At 51.1% G+C, this 18,911-nt stretch overlaps 3 protein-coding genes and 1 non-coding gene across 4 annotated transcripts; 2 read left to right on the top strand and 2 right to left on the bottom strand.

Moving 5' to 3' along the window:
• Positions 1-14: 14 nt before the first annotated feature.
• BO80DRAFT_t186 lies at positions 15-104 on the bottom strand. Its single transcript has one exon. It is a non-coding gene; the product is annotated as a tRNA-Pro (tRNA).
• Positions 105-2,713: 2,609 nt separating this feature from the next.
• Positions 2,714-3,397, top strand: BO80DRAFT_426033 (uncharacterized protein). Its single transcript, XM_025719658.1, has 2 exons — positions 2,714-2,947; positions 3,077-3,397. Exons 1-2 carry the CDS (start codon positions 2,808-2,810, stop codon positions 3,213-3,215), a joined length of 279 nt encoding a protein of 92 aa, XP_025574274.1. The 5' UTR covers positions 2,714-2,807; the 3' UTR covers positions 3,216-3,397.
• Positions 3,398-5,407: 2,010 nt separating this feature from the next.
• Positions 5,408-10,076, top strand: BO80DRAFT_111436 (putative ABC multidrug transporter). The gene is made up of 2 exons (XM_025713420.1): positions 5,408-7,303; positions 7,362-10,076. Exons 1-2 carry the CDS (start codon positions 5,564-5,566, stop codon positions 9,885-9,887), a joined length of 4,266 nt encoding a protein of 1,421 aa, XP_025574273.1. The 5' UTR covers positions 5,408-5,563; the 3' UTR covers positions 9,888-10,076.
• Positions 10,077-10,703: 627 nt separating this feature from the next.
• On the bottom strand, positions 10,704-18,911 carry BO80DRAFT_502864 (putative polyketide synthase; the record flags this gene model as incomplete). Its single annotated transcript, XM_025724350.1, has 9 exons — positions 10,704-11,693; positions 11,742-12,062; positions 12,114-16,699; positions 16,758-17,349; positions 17,399-17,924; positions 17,973-18,312; positions 18,359-18,416; positions 18,484-18,570; positions 18,624-18,911. 9 exons carry the CDS (start codon positions 18,909-18,911, stop codon positions 10,854-10,856), a joined length of 7,638 nt encoding a protein of 2,545 aa, XP_025574272.1. The 3' UTR covers positions 10,704-10,853.

Raw genomic sequence — 18,911 nt, 5'->3', positions numbered from 1 at the left:
AAAAAGAAAAGACCGGCCCGAGCCGCGGATCGAACGCGGGACCTCTCGCAGATATGCTTGGGTTAAATCCCTAAGCGAGAATCATACCACTAGACCACCCGGGCGTTGCTTGAAAAATGACTCAAATTAAACTACTATGTTCCAAAACTAAACCCCAAATACTTGCTACCATAATCTCAGCTACCCACCCCAAGTATACCGTACTCCGTACTACTTATCTATCCATCATAGTAAACACCCCACAATTCGCAATCCTAGCAAGGTAAGAGAGAAGAGAAGAGAGTATAAATCAACTAATCATTCCTCAACCACGGGCATCTCTTTATATGCCATCTTCGACATAAAGCGCATTTGAAGGCGCGGGGATGGTTGGCTAGTAGTATAATCTGTTAACGCTGTTCCGGGGTTATTTTTCTATCAATTTTATAGAGAATATACATACGGGGTATATCATCCCAGGCCGGGCGTTGGGGAGAAGTCTGGGAAGTAGTATTCTCCTGTGAGGGATTCTATAGTTCGTTAGAAATGAGCCTACTTCAATTTCTTCTGTCTCCGATATATATATCCATGTTGAAGTGAGAGAAAGGGGTTGGGGGGGAGGGGTGAGGGTGAGGTATGGCTCGACGAACGGGATTGGAAGATCTCTTTTCTTTCGTGGTATCTTGCGCCTTGGGATTATTTTCCACATTGGAGGCTTTGGTTTCTGGGCTGGGTGGCTGTTAGATTTGCTCCTTCTCTTCTTTCTGTTCCCGTGGAGTTGTTGGATGGGTGGTGAGTGGATGAATCTTATCTGGAAGTACATACGGGCCCATTTTTTCTTGGTTCAACCGTGCTCGGTGTCTTTCCCTTTCTTTCAAGAGAGACAGGGGGGGAGAGAGAGAGAGATCTTTCACTAAGAAATAGGGGCTTATAATTATGAGATCAAAGTAAGCACAGTTATGCCGAATACAATATGTTGAGATATTGATAGAGAACACAGTGAACGGAGGACGTGGGAAATAAAGAAAGACCTGAGTTGGTGTTCACTAGCTCAAGATTTTGCTTCTATAGTTGGTGACTCAGGCTACAGGTATGACCTAGTTGTTACCCATTATGCTCTTGTTGTGATAACTCCTACGTCACGGTCTAGGCATTGCAAGGGCTAGAAATATAGAGCGCGAGTAGTACTCTAGAAGGATAGGTGCTTTGTGTATGTTAGCGGGCTAGATAAGAGCTAGATGGTACAATTAGGTGGCCTGTACTGAATTCTCACCAATATCTTGTTCCTAAAATCTGAGGCTAGAATGATTTCCTAAATAGGAAGGTAGTGAAGTATGAGACGCGGACATGAGGATAGGGTAAAGGATTGATGAAAGTGCCATAGAGCAGGGTATGACTATTAGGTTGATTACATGAAGAATTCTCACACCTTTCAAAGGATTAATGTAAATGATGCCTCAATGAAATCATTTTCAATACTCTACATAGCGGAGAAAGACAATATAGAACAACTGTTGAGCCTGCAAAGATCTCGTAGTAAGGCCTAAAATATCAACGTATGCCGCTTGGTTTTCTTGATCGCATGGTCAGCGTTGTTTCGTGAATCCCGATCACTTTGATTGTCATAAGTATCAAAGCTGTTCCGTCCACTTCATGCTTGATCTGTCCACTCTGGTGGGTTGTCACGATCGGAAGGACTTGACACCAATCGCACTGCTTTTCACTTGTTGGAGTGAGCCTTCTTCAAGCATTGTGCTTTGAACTTGACTCGTTGGCAACTGCCACTCATCAGACAAGCAATAGAAGTTCCTAGAAGACAAGTCGCGAGGAGCAGCAACCCCGTCATTACTTTGAAGAATCGAAATAGACAATTCGATAGACTATACGCTAGAGGGTAGAGCACAGCCAAGATACACCTCTTTAGATAAGTCTGTCGTATCCCTAGTTGTGGAACCTTTCGATGTAGGTGACGCGAGAAAATCGCTCAGTTATTCGCAATCCCTCTCAGTTGAACCTACGGAGTATATAGATAGCAGGTGGCCATAGTTGCCGGCAAACAACATGACCTGTAATCAGTACCTGTCCTCATACAACGGGTGAGGTATTTTGGAGACAATCGCGGCATGGCAATGCATGCAGGGATCCATCTGAGCTTCAGGCGGGTATAGCTCGCAGTCGCGAATCAGTCATACCAACTAACCATAGTACTGCGACCGAGGAAGATGCCAGCGACCGTCATCTGCAGTGGCAATGCGGGGTTCACTGGATGGAGTCGAGTCGTACGCGTTATTGACGCACCTCGACGCAGCTCAGCCATAGGTCCTTCATTCCACCTCCGCCGATGATATCATACCACATGGTCGACAAACGACCCCAGCATCCCTTGCGTTCCCAATCCTGTCTCTGACCACCGATGCACAGCCCGTGGCCTTCACTTTTTCTGGTGCGGAGACGTCAGGCCGGGGGTGAAAACGATGTCGATCCGGGGATTCGTCGATCGTGGCGGCAGCGGAGGACTCTGGTCCGTTTGATCTGGGCCAGCGAGCGTCCAGGAAGGACCCCTCAGGGCAAACAATCTGGTTCGCCAAATAATGGGCGCTGCTGCATCAATCAGAATGGTTTCAGCATCGCCGGATTGGGCGAGGGGCCAGGTCACATGATGGTCAACCGGACGATCAACTCGTCGTATATAATCCCACAGTATCCCATCCATTGGCCTCCCTCTGTTGGGATAACGCCATTGTTGACCGAAGTATATTAATTACCACGTCTACTCGATATATCAAGCAGCCTCGGTGCCTGGAGTCGCTGCTATACCACACTACAACATGTCGCCTCTGCACCGAGCGTCCCGCCCTCTCATCCGCGCCAGCAGCGCTTCCAACCGCGTGCGGGCCTTCTCCATCGCAATCCCCGCTCGGCGCGAGGGCGAGATAGTCAACCCCAAGCCCCGTGGGTATCTGGCGGAGTAAGTGGCCTTCCCCTCGCCGTCCCCTTTCGGTGGCCGTGGAGAACAGTTCCGGGACCTGTCCCAGTGACGTCATGGGTCGCCCGTCTCGACTGCAAGCAGCAACTGACCGTCACATCCATCGGACAGGAAGAACCCATTCGTTCCCCGCGACGCAGCCAATGAATCCTACTTTGTCAAGTCCTCGGAGGCGGAGAAATTCCGTCTGGTGCGGCAGAAGATGCTCGAACAACGCCGCCACCTCGATGAGCTGGAGCGGCATATGTAAGTTCTTGCTGGGATCAGGCATGGCAAAGATCACGCGCTGACTGATCCCAGCCAAGACCTTGCGAGAGAACAGGCCAAGGTGAGATACTAGGTCGACTGGTGTAGCGATTGACTGCCTCTGATTTCCGCTTTCTTCGATGTCTGATCGTCTATATTTGCTGGACCTTGAGGGTCCGTAACACAAAGGGTCAAGATGAGTTCCCAAGTAAACCATCACTGGCCGCCATACGAACCCCCGCCGGATTGTCGAGCAGGACCTATGATGACAGTAAGGGGTTCGCCATGGAGGGTTTGTACATACAATACGGTTGAGTACCAAGAGCCATGGTGTGAATGAAAAACATGTCCAGTGTATTACTATTGTTTTGGGGGTTTCGACAGGAAAGAATAAAACACATAATTTGTGGAGGGACGGGGGGAAGAAAGAAACTAGGAGAATCTCACTTAGGGGAAGCGAGGAACTACTAACTATGTCCAAGAATTTCATGTTAGTCAATTCAGAAAATCTTGTCTTTCGCCATTCCACAGCAGCCACATATCCCGTCGCCGGGAAATGCCATTACTCCTAGTGGAATGTAGGACGGCTCGTCGGTCGGCTTGATCCTCAAGGGTGGCTATCACGTCAACTTAGATAGCAGATGTTTTCCAGCAACCGCTAATTGGTGTGCTTAGTTAGGGTGATCAGGGGCCAAAGTTCTCCGTCAGCCTGTCGAATGTTGACAGTTACTAGTGTCGAGTTGGCCCCTTTCAAACGGGGCGACCCACGCTGAGCTGGCAGCCGACGGGAAATCAGGCAGGCAGTCACCCGAAACACGTCTCATGGAATGGAACAGTAACCCACTAGAGCCTCTAGTCGAAGGTAACCATCGCCTAGAGTTTCCGACCGAGCCAGGGCCGTAAGGCTGCTCAGAACCCCGAAGCGGGCCGGTCGCAACGCACCGGAAATAACGGAATCGGCCTTTCGGAGATCGCCATGAGCGACAGGATTAATAATGCCAAAGAGCTAGTTAGAGTTTCTTTGTTGCGAAGATGAGTCAAAGTCTGTGTTGTCGAAGATGGTGTAGGTTCTACTCCGCACTGTGAGTGGAAACACCCTCGTGTTTCCTCGGAACGGCGAGTTGAAGCCAGGCCTGCCATTCCCCGATCGACAGCCGATCGACAGCATTCCCCCAATTTTAGAAAAGACAGCCAGCGAGCAAGGACTATCTATCTATCTAGTCAGCGTCAGCCGTGAGACTTTAGTAGTAAGGCGCAGTGCAAGCTATTGGCTAGTTCTTGTAATGAACCAGGTTGACGTTGGCTACCGTTGTCCGCCTGATGTCGGAGTCTGAATTGGGAACTTCAGGTCCGTCCACATTGCGATCGGTATTGCTAAGTATTCCTAGGTAGATAAAGAGAAGGGCTCACGATTAGCTTGGTTTGGATTGACCGTCAAGAGGATAGAGATACGTAGTCAGTCAATCTAGACGTGTAGCCGGACCCACGGCCTTGGGATGATGCAGACGTTGTCCCACACGAAGCTCATCAGATCCTTGACCCAGAAGGGCCCAAGCTCGGGCTCGCAAGTCGCAAGACACGTCAAGTTGAAATAGCCAAATTCTGGAACACCTATCGATCTCAACAACATAGCTCCCTGCTTGGGTGAAAACTCAGCAGCAAGGCGCAGCTATCGTCCTTAGAAGCCCCGGAGCCTCCGCTGAGTCAGTCGCCTCATCTGAGAAATGTGGGCCTTGGTCATTCGTCTGCGAATCGGATCTTGTTTTGGAGGCTGTTTTCCGCTGACTCAGAGGAGCCGGAATAATGTTGGCTCCGGACGGGGATTCGGCGGTACCAAGAACCGATCATTCATGAAGTTTCATTGGTGGAGTTTGCAAGGTGACAGGGACCAGACAATGGCATTGGTCCACTCACGGCTGAGATTTGGGCCGGAGCCCCACCGAGTCTGCACGAAAGAGGAAGCAATGGCGAAGGCTGGCCGTGGGTGGAAACCGCTGTTTGCCTGAGTTTTGCCTGGGTGAGACACCTTTCCCTCGTCATGTCCCTGAGTTAGCCCGTGAGTCTCTTAGCACTCCGGATGGAATGTTCCCCAAAATTCGCCTGACTCAGCGGACCTTTCTTGAAGCCGAATTGTCCGGTGGATCCTTTGGCTCGGAGATGGCCCTGATCCCGATTTCTAAAGAAGTTTCAGGCCCCCACCGCCCCATCTTACATGCTGATGCGTCCCCAGGCGTAGGTAAGTATATGAGCCACTCGCCGCCCCCATGGGCCCGATCTGACTGCCATCCTATTTCCCGATCGACAGGGTGACCTTGACGCTCGCAGCATCGTCGAGTCACCAATTCAACCATCATGGAGGAGGACAAGGAGAAAGTCTCGTACTCCTTGGGAGTCCCTGAAGGCAAGGATGATTCCGACAGCACCGCAACCGTCATGGGGGAAGATCCCACCGTCACCCCCCGCAATCCCGGCGTCAGTCTGGCCGATGGATGGGCGTTGATGCCTCAGGTCAAGATGCAGAACGAGCGGGACATGCAATCGGGCTTCAAACGCAAGGAACTCGGAGTCACCTGGAAGAACCTATCCGTCGAAGTCGTCAGCGCCGAGGCCGCCGTCAACGAGAATTTCCTCTCCCAATTCAACATCCCTCAGCACGTCAAAGAGTCCCGAAACAAGCCGCCGCTTCGATCCATCCTTCAGAACAGCCATGGCTGCGTTAAACCGGGTGAGATGCTGCTGGTTCTGGGTCGCCCCGGCTCCGGTTGTACCACCTTGTTGAAAATGCTGTCCAATCGGCGTTTGGGTTACAAGTCGATTGAAGGGGAGGTCCGGTATGGATCATTAACGTCGGATGAGGCTGCCCAGTACCGTGGCCAGATCGTCATGAACACCGAGGAAGAAGTCTTCTTTCCCACTCTCACAGTCGGTCAAACGATGGATTTTGCAACGCGCTTGAAGGTCCCTTTCAACCTCCCGAATGGCGTCGAGTCTCCCGAAGCCTATCGACAGGAAGCAAAGAACTTCCTCCTGGAATCCATGGGTATCTCGCATACAAATGACACCAAGGTTGGCAATGAGTACGTTCGTGGTGTCTCGGGTGGTGAGCGGAAGCGTGTTTCGATCATCGAATGTCTGGCCACCCGTGGCTCCGTTTTCTGCTGGGACAACAGCACCCGTGGGTTGGACGCCAGCACGGCCCTTGAATGGACCAAGGCCATTCGAGCCATGACTGACGTCCTGGGCCTGTCGTCAATCGTCACTCTTTACCAAGCCGGAAATGGTATCTACGACCTATTCGACAAGGTGCTCGTGCTGGACGAAGGCAAAGAGATCTACTACGGTCCCATGGCCGAGGCGCGGCCGTTCATGGAGGACCTTGGCTTCGTCTGCCGGGAGGGCTCGAACGTGGCAGACTATCTCACCGGTGTCACTGTCCCCACCGAACGTAAGATCAAGCCGGGATATGAGAACCGCTTTCCTCGCAATGCGGAAATGATTCTAGCCGAATACGTCAAGTCGCCCATTTATACGCAGATGATTTCGGAATACGACTACCCTGACACGGATCTCGCACGCGAGCGCACCTCCGAGTTCAAAGAATCTGTCGCCCAAGAGAAGAATACGAAACTCCCCAAGTCTAGTCCCTTGACGGTGGACTTTGTCACCCAGGTCAAGACCTGCGTCACCCGGCAATATCAGATCATCTGGGGTGATAAAGCCACTTTCTTCATCAAGCAGATGGCCACCTTAGTCCAGGCGCTGATTGCTGGCTCGCTCTTCTACAACGCTCCTAACAACTCTGGTGGTCTGTTCGTCAAGTCTGGTGCTTTGTTCTTCTCACTGCTCTACAACAGTCTGCTGGCCATGTCGGAAGTTACCGACTCCTTTAGCGGTCGACCGGTGTTGATCAAACACAAGAGCTTCGCATACTTCCACCCCGCTGCCTTCTGTATCGCCCAGATTACTGCCGATATCCCGGTCCTTTTGTTCCAAGTTAGCGTGTTCTCTCTCGTGGTGTATTTCATGGTGGGCCTCACCATGTCGGCCTCGGCATTCTTCACGTATTGGATCATAGTCTTCACTGCAACCATGGTGAGTCGCCACCTGCTTTCCTATCGGCATGAGAAATACTGACTGGTTTGTTCCTTAGGTTATGACAGCGCTCTTCCGCGCGGTCGGTGCCCTTTTCAGCACCTTCGACGGCGCGTCCAAGGTCTCCGGTTTCCTCATTTCCGCTTTGATCATGTACACGGGTTATATGATCAAGAAGCCTCAGATGCACCCATGGTTCGGCTGGATCTACTGGATCAACCCTCTGGCGTATGGTTTTGATGCACTCCTATCTAACGAATTCCACGGCAAGATCATTCCCTGCGTGGGAACGAATCTCATTCCCAGTGGAGAGGGTTATAATGGAGACGGACATCAGTCGTGCGCTGGTGTTGGTGGCGCCATCCCCGGAAACACTTATGTCACTGGAGACCAATACCTGTCCTCTCTCTCCTACAGCCATAGCCATGTGTGGCGCAATTTCGGTATCCTCTGGGCTTGGTGGTTCCTCTTTGCTACCGCCACTATCATTGCCACATCCCGGTGGAAGTCTCCTGGTGAGACCGGTTCTTCTCTTCTTATTCCCCGTGAGAGGGTGGACGCGCATCGCCAGGTCACCCGCCCCGACGAGGAATCCCAGGTCAACGAAAAAGCCAACAAGAAGCCCCACGATGAGAGCATGCAGGATGAGAGCGATCTTGACAAGCAGCTCGTCCGGAACACGTCCGTTTTCACTTGGAAGGATCTCACCTACACGGTCAAGACGCCCTCGGGTGACCGTGTGCTGCTCGATAACGTGTATGGATGGGTGAAGCCTGGCATGTTGGGTGCCCTGATGGGCTCCTCTGGTGCCGGAAAAACCACCCTCCTTGACGTGTTGGCCCAGCGTAAGACTGAAGGAACTATTCAGGGCTCCGTTCTTGTTGACGGACGCCCTCTGCCGGTCTCGTTCCAGCGCTCTGCCGGTTACTGTGAACAACTTGATGTCCACGAGGCATTCGCCACTGTGCGTGAGGCATTGGAATTCTCTGCCTTGCTCCGCCAGCCGCGTCATGTGCCCCCCGAGGAGAAGTTGAAATATGTGGACACCATTATCGAGCTTCTGGAACTGCACGACATCGCTGATACTCTCATTGGCCGGGTTGGAAGCGGATTGAGTGTGGAACAACGCAAGCGTGTCACGATCGGTGTCGAATTGGTCTCGAAGCCTAGCATTCTCATCTTCCTTGATGAACCCACGTCAGGTCTTGATGGTCAATCCGCATATAATACGGTCCGTTTCCTGCGCAAGCTCGCCGATGTGGGTCAGGCTGTGTTGGTGACCATCCACCAGCCTTCCGCTCAACTGTTTGCCGAATTCGATACGCTTCTACTCCTTGCCAAGGGAGGAAAGATGGTCTACTTTGGTGATATCGGCGACAACGGTCAAACCGTGAAGGATTACTTCGCTCGCTACGGAGCTCCTTGTCCCCCGGGCACCAACCCCGCTGAGCATATGATCGATGTCGTGTCGGGAACTCTCTCTCAGGGTCGTGATTGGAATGATGTTTGGAAGAATTCCCCTGAGCACACCAATGCCGTCAAGGACCTGGATGCCATCGTCAGTGACGCAGCCTCCAAGCCGCCCGGTACTGTCGATGATGGCAACGAATTCGCCATGCCGCTCTGGAAGCAGATTTACATCGTGACCAAACGTTCCTGCGTCGCCGTCTACCGCAACACCGACTACGTTAACAACAAGCTGGCCCTCCACGTCGGCTCGGCTCTCTTCAACGGATTCTCCTTCTGGATGATTGGTGACCATGTCGGTGCGCTCCAGCTCCGCCTTTTCACCATCTTCAACTTCATCTTCGTCGCCCCTGGTGTCATCAACCAACTGCAGCCCCTCTTCCTGGAACGCCGTGACATCTACGATGCCCGCGAAAAGAAATCCAAAATGTACTCCTGGATCGCCTTTGTGACTGGCCTCATCGTCTCCGAAATCCCTTACCTCTGCATGTGCGCTGTCCTCTATTTTGTCTGCTGGTACTACACCGTCGGCTTCCCTTCAGACTCGAACAAATCTGGTGCCGTTTTTTTCGTCATGTTGATGTACGAATTCGTTTACACCGGTATTGGCCAATTCGTGTCCGCCTACGCCCCCAATGCCATCTTCGCCTCCCTCATCAACCCCGTGATCATCGGAACTCTCGCCTCCTTCTGTGGTGTCTTGGTGCCCTACGCCCAAATCCAGGAATTCTGGCGCTACTGGATCTACTACATGGACCCCTTCAACTACCTGATGGGCAGTCTGTTAGTCTTCACCACCTTCGACGCCCCCGTCAACTGCAAGGAATCCGAATTCGCCATCTTCAGCCCCCCCAACGGATCAACCTGCCAACAATACCTGGCCAATTACATGAGCGGGGCCGGCGCGCGCATGAACCTCATCAACCCCGAGGCGACGAGTGACTGCCACGTTTGCGAATATTCCCGGGGAAGTGACTACCTTTACACCATCAGCCTGAAGGATTACTACTACGGCTGGCGGGACGCAGCTATTGTTGCTCTCTTTGCCATCAGCTCGTACGCCTTGGTCTATGCTCTCATGAAGTTGCGTACCAAGGCTTCCAAGCAGGCGGAGTAAGCCATTGCATTATCTCCACCTACTTTCTTCCTCATCCAACCACTACCCATACACAATTCCATCCGTTTTTGTATCCCATCTTTGCATATAGACAGATACACCTTTTGGCCCTCCCCCTATTTCTATTCCTATCTTCTCTTCTGATATATCCCCGATACGAACCTGTCACTCAGGTCGTCGCCTCGGGCGATTGTCATTTCAAAATCATTTATCCCCAGAAGTCGCCTTTATTTTCACTTCTCTTCCCCCCCCCATTTAACTCTGAATCTTAATCAAGACAGACTCACATGCGCTGTGTCTTGCACTCTGGGAGTTTGGTTCTACTTACTATACATATATACATTGCTTGATAGATATGAGCTGTACTGAGGTCACGGTCATGTGTAACGTGTTGGAATGTTTGGGATATGGCCTTTTATATCACTTATTACTTTTAGATTACTGGAATTAAAACACCTCCTCCTTTGACTACTTCCCTTGCGTAGAGTTTTTCTCGTAGGAAGAGATAGTTAGGAATAATTGACCCCGTCTCTGTATAGTTGCCGCTCTGGGATCACGCTACGTAGTAAGTGACTAAATTGTGGCTTCTTATTTAGTGCTCTGATGGTGAAGCGCCTGCTGAGCTAGCATCAGTATCGTATAGCGGGTGCCATTAGGCCATTAGGATATGACTCTACGCGAGTAGTGGGCTCTATTAGCATGATAGAATAGGATAGGATGGGATAGGAATTAACGACTACTCGATCTCATCATTGCATGATTTGTTCGAATTTCGAATTGAAAGATTAGTAAATAATAGCAATCATCAGTGACAATCTCCCATACCTCCGCTCTTAGGTGTCCAGATAGGAAAGACAAACAACAACCGAACAAACATATGTCACGAACGTCAAGCAATCTTCTAAGAACTTTCAAGTAGAAAAAGAAAATACATGAGCGCGCACGCACACGAAACTAGATTTCTCTTCACTCCTTCACCTTCACCAATTCCGACTTCTCTGCAATCCGCCCCGCCAAATCCATCAATGAGCCACTGGATAAGATCTCCAGGATGGAGACCGCACTCTCGATGTTCTTTAGAATCCAGGTGCGCAAATCGACGGCGACGTGCGAGTCAATGCCGTATTCGGTTATGGGGCTGTTAGGGTCGATTCTGTCGACGGGGATGGAGAGATGGGAAGCGATTCGGGCACTGAGGGCCGAGTAGATGATGTTTGAGGCTTCGTCGAGGGATTTACTGGACTGTAAGGTGTCGCGGATGGTATCGAGGGACGAGATAGTGGTAGTGGTATCTTCGCTTGGGTCGATGAATAAGCGACGATAATGGGAAAAGAGAGGCGAGTTGAAGTTGGGGAGTGAGTGGATTGGGCTCCAGGTTCCAAGGCCGGTGATGATTTGGGAGGACTGAGGTTGGAGTCCGTTTGAATTATTCAGTGCTGATGTGATAGCGGCCTCGATGAGAGACATTAGGGTAGGGGTGTCTGTGCCTTGAAATCCTTGTTTGGCCATTTTCGATGCGAGCTCGGTGTTTTCGGCTAGGTAGCCGACGTCGGTGATGACACCGAGATCGAGGGAGACGGTCGGAAATCCGAGGGAGTTACGGTACGCGGCGAATGAGTCCATGAAGGCTGAGCCGGCGGCGTAAGCAGCTTGTGTTGCATTGCCTATGATACCACTGATGGAGGAAAGCATGATGAACCAGTCGAGGTCTTTTGGGAGATGGTGGTGGAGATTCCAGGTGCCGGTATGTTTGGGGCCGAGGACAGCGTTGTAGTCCTCGAGTGTCATTTTTTCAATGTGAATGTCCTGTTTTATTTATTAGCAGTGTTTCCGGTATTGGCTAAGGAATCATACCCGGAGGACCATCGCTGCTTGAATGACGCCGCGAATTGGGGGTGCCGTATGTGCTAGCTCAGACATCATGTTTTCAACCTGAGTACTGCTGCAGATGTCGACAGCATGTACCAGAACGCGAACGCCCTTCTCTGCTAGCTCGCAAACCGTGGCTTGGGACTGCGCGTGGGAAACACCGCTCCTGTTGACAAATATCAGGGTTTTGGCACCGTGATCGGCCATCCATAGCGCGGTGGCTCTCCCTATGCCTCCCAGTCCTCCAACAAGCACATAAGAGGCATCTGACCGAAGTAACTGGTCTGCGTGCTTCGGATGCATGACCTAATCAGTGAGCAAGCTTCAAGACCTTCTGCTAGATTTGTTACGACTCACCTGAACAACATCCTTTGGCCCGGCTGTGAGAACTATTAAGTCCGCTGGCTGATCCGACACAAGTGCATCCAAAGCTTCATTGATCTCAGAAATAGCGTATGTTACAGGGCTCACAGGACCTTGCAGTTTGTCATCTCGTAAAAGGTCGCCTACTTGCATCCAAATCTGATCCACAAAGTCCGGGCCCTTATTTCGAACGCTGTCGAGACTAAATGTTGCAAACGTCACATCGTCCTGAGAGCGGGGAAGTGCCCATCCAGGGCCCTTCGTGGACTGTGTGTTAGAGAATTGTATGAATCGACCTGATCGGTTGATATACTTCCACAGTAAGTGATACGTTCGGTCGTCGGAGTGAGTGCAGTTCAGGATGACATCGAACCCCTCTCTTTGGCACCTCTGATCATGAAATAGTATCCGATCCTCAGGAATATTGTATAATGCTGACAAGAGGACCTTGTCTGCTGCCGTCTCGGTAAAGAGCAAAACGTGGGCTCTTTGTAGATGACCCAACTCCAATACAGCCTGTCCAATAGCGCTGTCCGCTAAAGATATCAGGACTTTTTCCGAAGCACGAACGCGAGCCAAATGGTGAACGGCATAAAAAGCCGAGCAATATGTTTCCGGCAGAGCTGCACCTGACTCGAACGGCATGTCTGCTGGCATCTTGTAAAATGCCGTCTTCCGATCTTCATATATGCTGGCCACTGTATCTTTCCCAAATCCAGTCACTCTGTCACCAGGGACGAGGTCGTCGACATCTTCTCCCACTGCTTCGACAAAACCACTGCAGCCAAATCCTAGCATATGACTTGTAGGGAAACCGAATACAGCTTGCGCATCTCGTTGTTTCAAGCTGGTAGCGTGGACCCTGATCCGCACACGATCTGCTGCAAGCTCGGTAGTAGGGGCTTCGACGAAGCGGACCTTGGAGGGATGGGAAGTACTATCGTAGATTGTTCGAAGAGGTCTACTGCCCTGAAAAGGTTCGTCTTTGAGAATATATTGGTCGTTTGAGATAGCAAGCGATCGGTTCAATGCCGTGTCCTCTGTAACCCGAGGAAGAAGTAATAGGCCATCCTGTGCTGCATACTCGTAATCTATTGCACTTGGATCATCTTTAGAAAATCGGTGCTCAATGACACGATATATGAGCTCAGCAATGTCCTCATCTGGAGTTCGTTTATCAAAGTCCAAAGTAACTATACGCCGAACTGCAGATTCTGAACGGGCTGTCCGTGCGAATCCAGTGATCAAGCTGGCATCCGGATCGTCAGACAACAGCGTGCCGCCTTTCGTGACCCACAGCACACCCGATGCTTCCAGGAAAATTCGCTTGATGGCAGGAAATGTCTCTTTGTCGACATGTGCCAGTTCCGATGTGTTTAGATCACACAACACGACGCAGATTTTCCCTGAGGGTTTAACATTATGGAGACTGGTAACCTCCACGGCCAGAGGGGTAGTGACAAGCATGTTCTGTAGGGGAGTTGATATCCCCTTAGTGTCTTCTGTAACCAGGAGGATTTCCACGGGAGATGAAACATGGTCATGTCTAGGCCGTGAGATTATCATTGAACGTCGCCCTCCAGACTCAACCAGTGCCTTTATGCCTGAGAATTGTGCTGCTTTCAGAGACAGATCCCAGTCACCGTTAGAGTAAGTTGCTCTGTTATCGGCCCATGTCTCTTCGCGGTCGGCAAAAAGAATAACATCGACCGGGCTTTGCAGTGAGTTCACCAAAATCAAATGACCGTCTGGCTTGAGCAGCAAGTGGATATTTTCAAGGGCGTCTTGGATAGACCCGACCCTATGTAGGCCATATGAAACAATCACAACATCGTATGCCAGATTATTAAAACCCTGGGATTCTAAGTCCTCGGTGATGTCCAACTTCTTGAAGGTGACCCAGCGTTTCCATATGGATAGAGTTCTAGCTGCAGTCTCGAATACCGTTTCGTCTGGACTGGTAACGGTGTACCGACTGCATCGAGGGCTGCTACCGCCTGAAGGTGTTAGGCGCCGTAGAAATCTCCATGATGATAGACCTGTGCCTGCATCTATCTCGAGAATAGACACCATAGGATCTCTATGAGTGATTAGGTCTAGATACTTGGAAATACTGTCGTAGATTGGATCATGAAGCGAGCTTTCCCAGTATGCGTCCCATAGAAACTGGTCGTTGGACACGGTCGGACCACCAAACTGCCCTTGTAATATTGCCGCGAGATTATGGCCCATCACGCACAGTGCCTTTCCCTCAGGCCCTGGTAGAACTGCAGGCTCACTATCAAGTTCTGAGATAGGTTTTGTCCCTACCCGTTTCTCATCATGTATCAATCTTTCGAGGTAGAGTTTTATACATGGTGAGATGCCTTCAAAGTGAGTATCTTTCAAGGCATTCATTGTTTTTCGGAGGTAGAATAGAGCGTAATCTTCGTATAACTTCTCTTTTTCCAGATCGTTGTCGTGTAACATGGGAGAACCCTTCAGCAGATTCGAGAGGGTCTTTTTTGGAAGCATGTCTGGGTCGGCTTTCCATTCAATGTTGTATGCGAGTTTCGGTATTTGAGTACCAGAATCTGTTGAACCTTGATCAATCCGTCGACAATGAAGCCCGTTAATTGAAGCTGCAATCCGTTGGTCCTTCCCCGCAACAGAAAAAGAAGCCACAATCTCGCCCTTCGTTTCCTTGGTGATCCAGGTACGTACGTCGAGTCTGTTTCCAGCCGTACCCTCGATCTTGGCCCGAATTTCCATCTCCTCGATGTGAACAGGGACTGCTGGGCTTCCTGCCATATCAGTGTTAATAAAACATGAATGTATAATACCGTCTAATGTACATGGATGGATGAAATGAGGATACTGAAAGTTCATGGGCATCACTGCTTCGGTGTCAGGGATGGTGATCTCTGCTATGGACGCCCCGCCGGCATAGGAGGCCTGGGTAATGTTGGCAAAGCACGGTCCATATTCGAGTCCAACACTGGCCAAATTCTCGTAGAAAGCTTGAACATCAAGAGCGGCCATTCTGGGCTCATTACACAGCCGAGCCGCGCCTATCGCGGTACTAGAGCCGGTGGAAAAGATTCGAACGCCAACAACTCCCGTACAATGTTCAGTCCATCGATCGTCGTCAGTCACCGAGTATACGTGGAACTCATATGAAGGGCCCTGAAAAGCATAGACGTTCTCGGACGGCCGCAACGAGGTTATGACCTCGACCGCAGATGTTTCGTCAAGAACAAGGGCCGACCGTATCAAAATACCGCGCAGATAGAATTCGGTGGTAGTATAGTCACCTGCATCCACCGAGGCAACTTGGGAGACTGCCTCAATCGCCATGGTAATGTATCCAGCAGCAGGGTATACAATATTGGATTGAATTCTATGATCCATAAGCCATGGTGTTTCGGACACACGTATAATGTTCCTCCACCGGGGCTCAAAGGGGCTAGACATAACATCTTGCACACCAAGGATGTCAGTACGCGGGTATTTGCGATTCCGAAACACCTTGCTCAACCGTGGCTCTGCCCAATAAGATCGAGAATGGTTCCAGGGATAAGAGGGAAGGTCCACTATGAGATGAGGCTCATGTGATGGGTCAGGTTCGTTGATCCCGCGGAAGTTGACAGGAAGCCCAGAGCATGCCAGTATTGCAACCATGGTCAGAATAGTCGCGACCGCCTGATGCTTGCGCATTAAAGCACTGATATACATGATATCTGCTGTATCTAATCTGCTATCCCCTTTCAGAGTCTGCTTTATCGGACCTGATAAGGCTGCATGCGGGCCGATCTCCAACAGAAAGTCAACATTGATCTTGCGCGCAGTACCAGCTCGCCTGGGTCTTTTCTTACCCAGATAATTAGGGTTGTTCCTGTTACCACGCGTTTCAAAACAAAGAGTCCGCAGAGATTGGGAGAATTTCACCTGACCGAGGAGATTTTGGACCCAATATTGCGGACCTAGCTCCGTGGGCTGGATTTCCGTGCCGCTGACCGAGGAATAAAATGCCACTGATCGATTGGACAGGCAATGAGCTATTTCATCTTCACTCCGTGGTTTAATATGCGAGATGTATTTCAAGTACTCGTCCCTCACTAGTTCCATGTGGTGGGAATGATAGGCAACCTCAACAGCTAGGCGACGGCTGAAGACTTCTTTGTCGCGGACTCGCTCCTCGAGCTCCTGGATGGCCGATTCATCGCCAGAGATCGTGACACTATGCGGGCTATTTATGCAAGCCACAGAGGCTTTGCCTGATTGCAACTGGTCTATATAAGTCTGAGCATCATCAGCAGATATTCCGATGGCAAGCATGGCACCTTTGCCTTGGCTGTGATATGCAGACAGATTTCCAGCTACAACACCGCGATAATAGGCCACGGCCATGGCATCTTCCATGTTCAGAGCGCCCGCAGTATAAGCCGCGGCGACCTCGCCACTTGAATGCCCGGTTACGGAGTCAGGATGGATTCCCCACGAAGCAAGGAGATCCACCAGGGCAATCTGTAAGGCGGAACATATCGGCTGGCTGAATGCAGGGTGACTTAGCTGAGCGTAATCCTCAGCCTCGAGTATATCTGATGTTTTGGAAATCATTAGCGATAGCAACCATGACATCTGAGGTAGCATACCCACCAGCAGTTCGAAAGGGGGCGTGAATCCCCGCCATATAGGCGTCGATTCTGCGGATAGACTGGCAAAAGACTGGGTATGCAGCCATAAGGCCTTTGCCCATACCGCACCATTGCGCTCCCTGGCCAGTGAATACAAAGCTGACGTTTGGTCTGCGAGGAGCTTTGTACACTCTCGCCACTCCCACCAGCGCTTCTGCCACGTCAGCGGCAGAGCTACCCAGAACCCCAACTCTGTACAAGTGTGCAGTACGACGCTCATTCAACGTATGTGCAAGATTATTCATGAACTCGTCATCTGCCCCTGACCCATTACTCAAGAGATATGCACGTAGGTGACGAATTTGTGCCGTAATCGAGTCCTCATCGAAGGCGGACAGTAAGAAAACACGAGTCCGACGAGCTTCAGAGGAGTGGACATGATTCCCTACATTGCACGATACTAATGGCCGGGCCAATTTTGTCAAGCCATGTTCCGACATATATCCCCAGGCGTCTTCCAGAACCACATGAGCGTTGCTGCCGCCGTACCCAAAACTGTTAACAGAGACACGATGGGGACCTAATGTACTCCAAGGCTCGCATTCGAGTTGAACCTTTCGGTGGTTGAGAAAGAGTTACAGATAGTTGTCATGGATTACGCACCTTCAGCTTCCACTCGTCGAGCAGGATCCGGGGATTTAAGGTGTTGAAGTTCCGATTCGGAAGAAACATGCGGTTCTCCAACATCAAGACTGCTTTGATGACACCAGCCACCCCACTGGTGCCTTCCAAGTGACCGACATTTGTCTTAATGGAGCCAATACGCAGCGGTCGCTTTGCGGTCCTTCCTGGACCGAAAACACGGGCCAAAGCCTCTGTCTCTATTGGATCACCGGCTTGAGTTCCAGTGCCATGTGCTTCAACGAAGTCGGTATCCACCGGGTTGAGACCAGCCGTTTCATATACGCGACGTATCAGAGCTTCCTGCGCCGCACCGCTAGGAAGTGTGATTCCGGGGGTTCTTCCGTCTTGGTTGGACCCGGAGCCTCGGATGATAGCATGAATATGATCCCGATCTCGAATGGCATCCTTTAATGGCTTGAGTATTAAGCAGCCAATAGCTTCACCCCGTGCGTACCCATCGGCTCTTTCATCAAACGTATGACAGCGTCCATTCGGGGAGAGGAATCTGGAGCCGGGTAAGCCGGGGGCAAAAGATGCTTAGATAGAGACATACTTCATCATCGTCATGGTTGACATGAATTCGTGGCTCAGTATCACATTGACTCCCGCCGCGATAGCTACAGAGGCATCTCCAGTGCGAAGGGTCTGACATGCCAGATGGAGAGCCACCAGGCTCCCGGAGCAAGCCGTGTCAATGGTTACACTGGGACCTTTCAGATCGAAGAAGTATGATATCCGGTTGGCCGTCATAGCCCGGGACTGACCAGCATTGGTGCATTGGTACATTGGGATGAAGTCGGGGTCTCGAAGGAGAAGGTCCATATAGTCTGCGTTGAAGGAACCGACGAAGCAGGCTGCTTGGCTGCCCATGATTTTGGACAGGGGAATGCCAGCTGTTGATTGTGAGCGTCCAGTATATTGCCCCATAGAGTCTCATACCATTCTCCAGTCCTTCATATGTAACCTCAAGGAGTAATCGCTGTTGCGGGTCCATGGCCTAAACGTGGAGTGTGAGCACTGAGCAGATCTATATGATCGACGGCTATGGTTCCAGATGTACCCACCGCTACCTCGTCCCCTGTCAGGTTGAAGAACGGCGCGTCAAACAACGATACATCCTCGGTAAGGAAGTGACCCCCTTGGACATTGATCTGGATGCACTGTCAGGACAACATGCCGGACGGGGTGGTGATGACCTACATACTGTGCCGTGCCTGGCATGGTCGGGGTGGAAGAAGGCGGAGGGATTCCATCTGGACGCCGGGATGGGACTCCAGGCTTCCCGTCCCTCAACCATCATCGTCCAGAGTCTCCCCACGGTGACTGCATCCCCAGGGCCGCGAAAGCCCATCCCAATGATAGCAATTGGCATTGAGGCATCTTGTTCAATGTTTGATAGGTCCGGTTGGCTCTGGAAAGGGTGCCGGAGAGGGGGAGAAGGAGATGGCGGCCGGTCGGAGAGGAGGGGACGATCGGCGGCGGGGGCAGTCAT

This window comes from Aspergillus ibericus (assembly GCF_003184845.1).
Source record: "Aspergillus ibericus CBS 121593 unplaced genomic scaffold BO80scaffold_25, whole genome shotgun sequence".
Taxonomy (NCBI): Eukaryota; Fungi; Ascomycota; class Eurotiomycetes; order Eurotiales; family Aspergillaceae; genus Aspergillus; species Aspergillus ibericus.
Note: the sequence above shows the minus strand (reverse complement) of the source record. Positions and strands in the feature narration are given on the sequence as shown.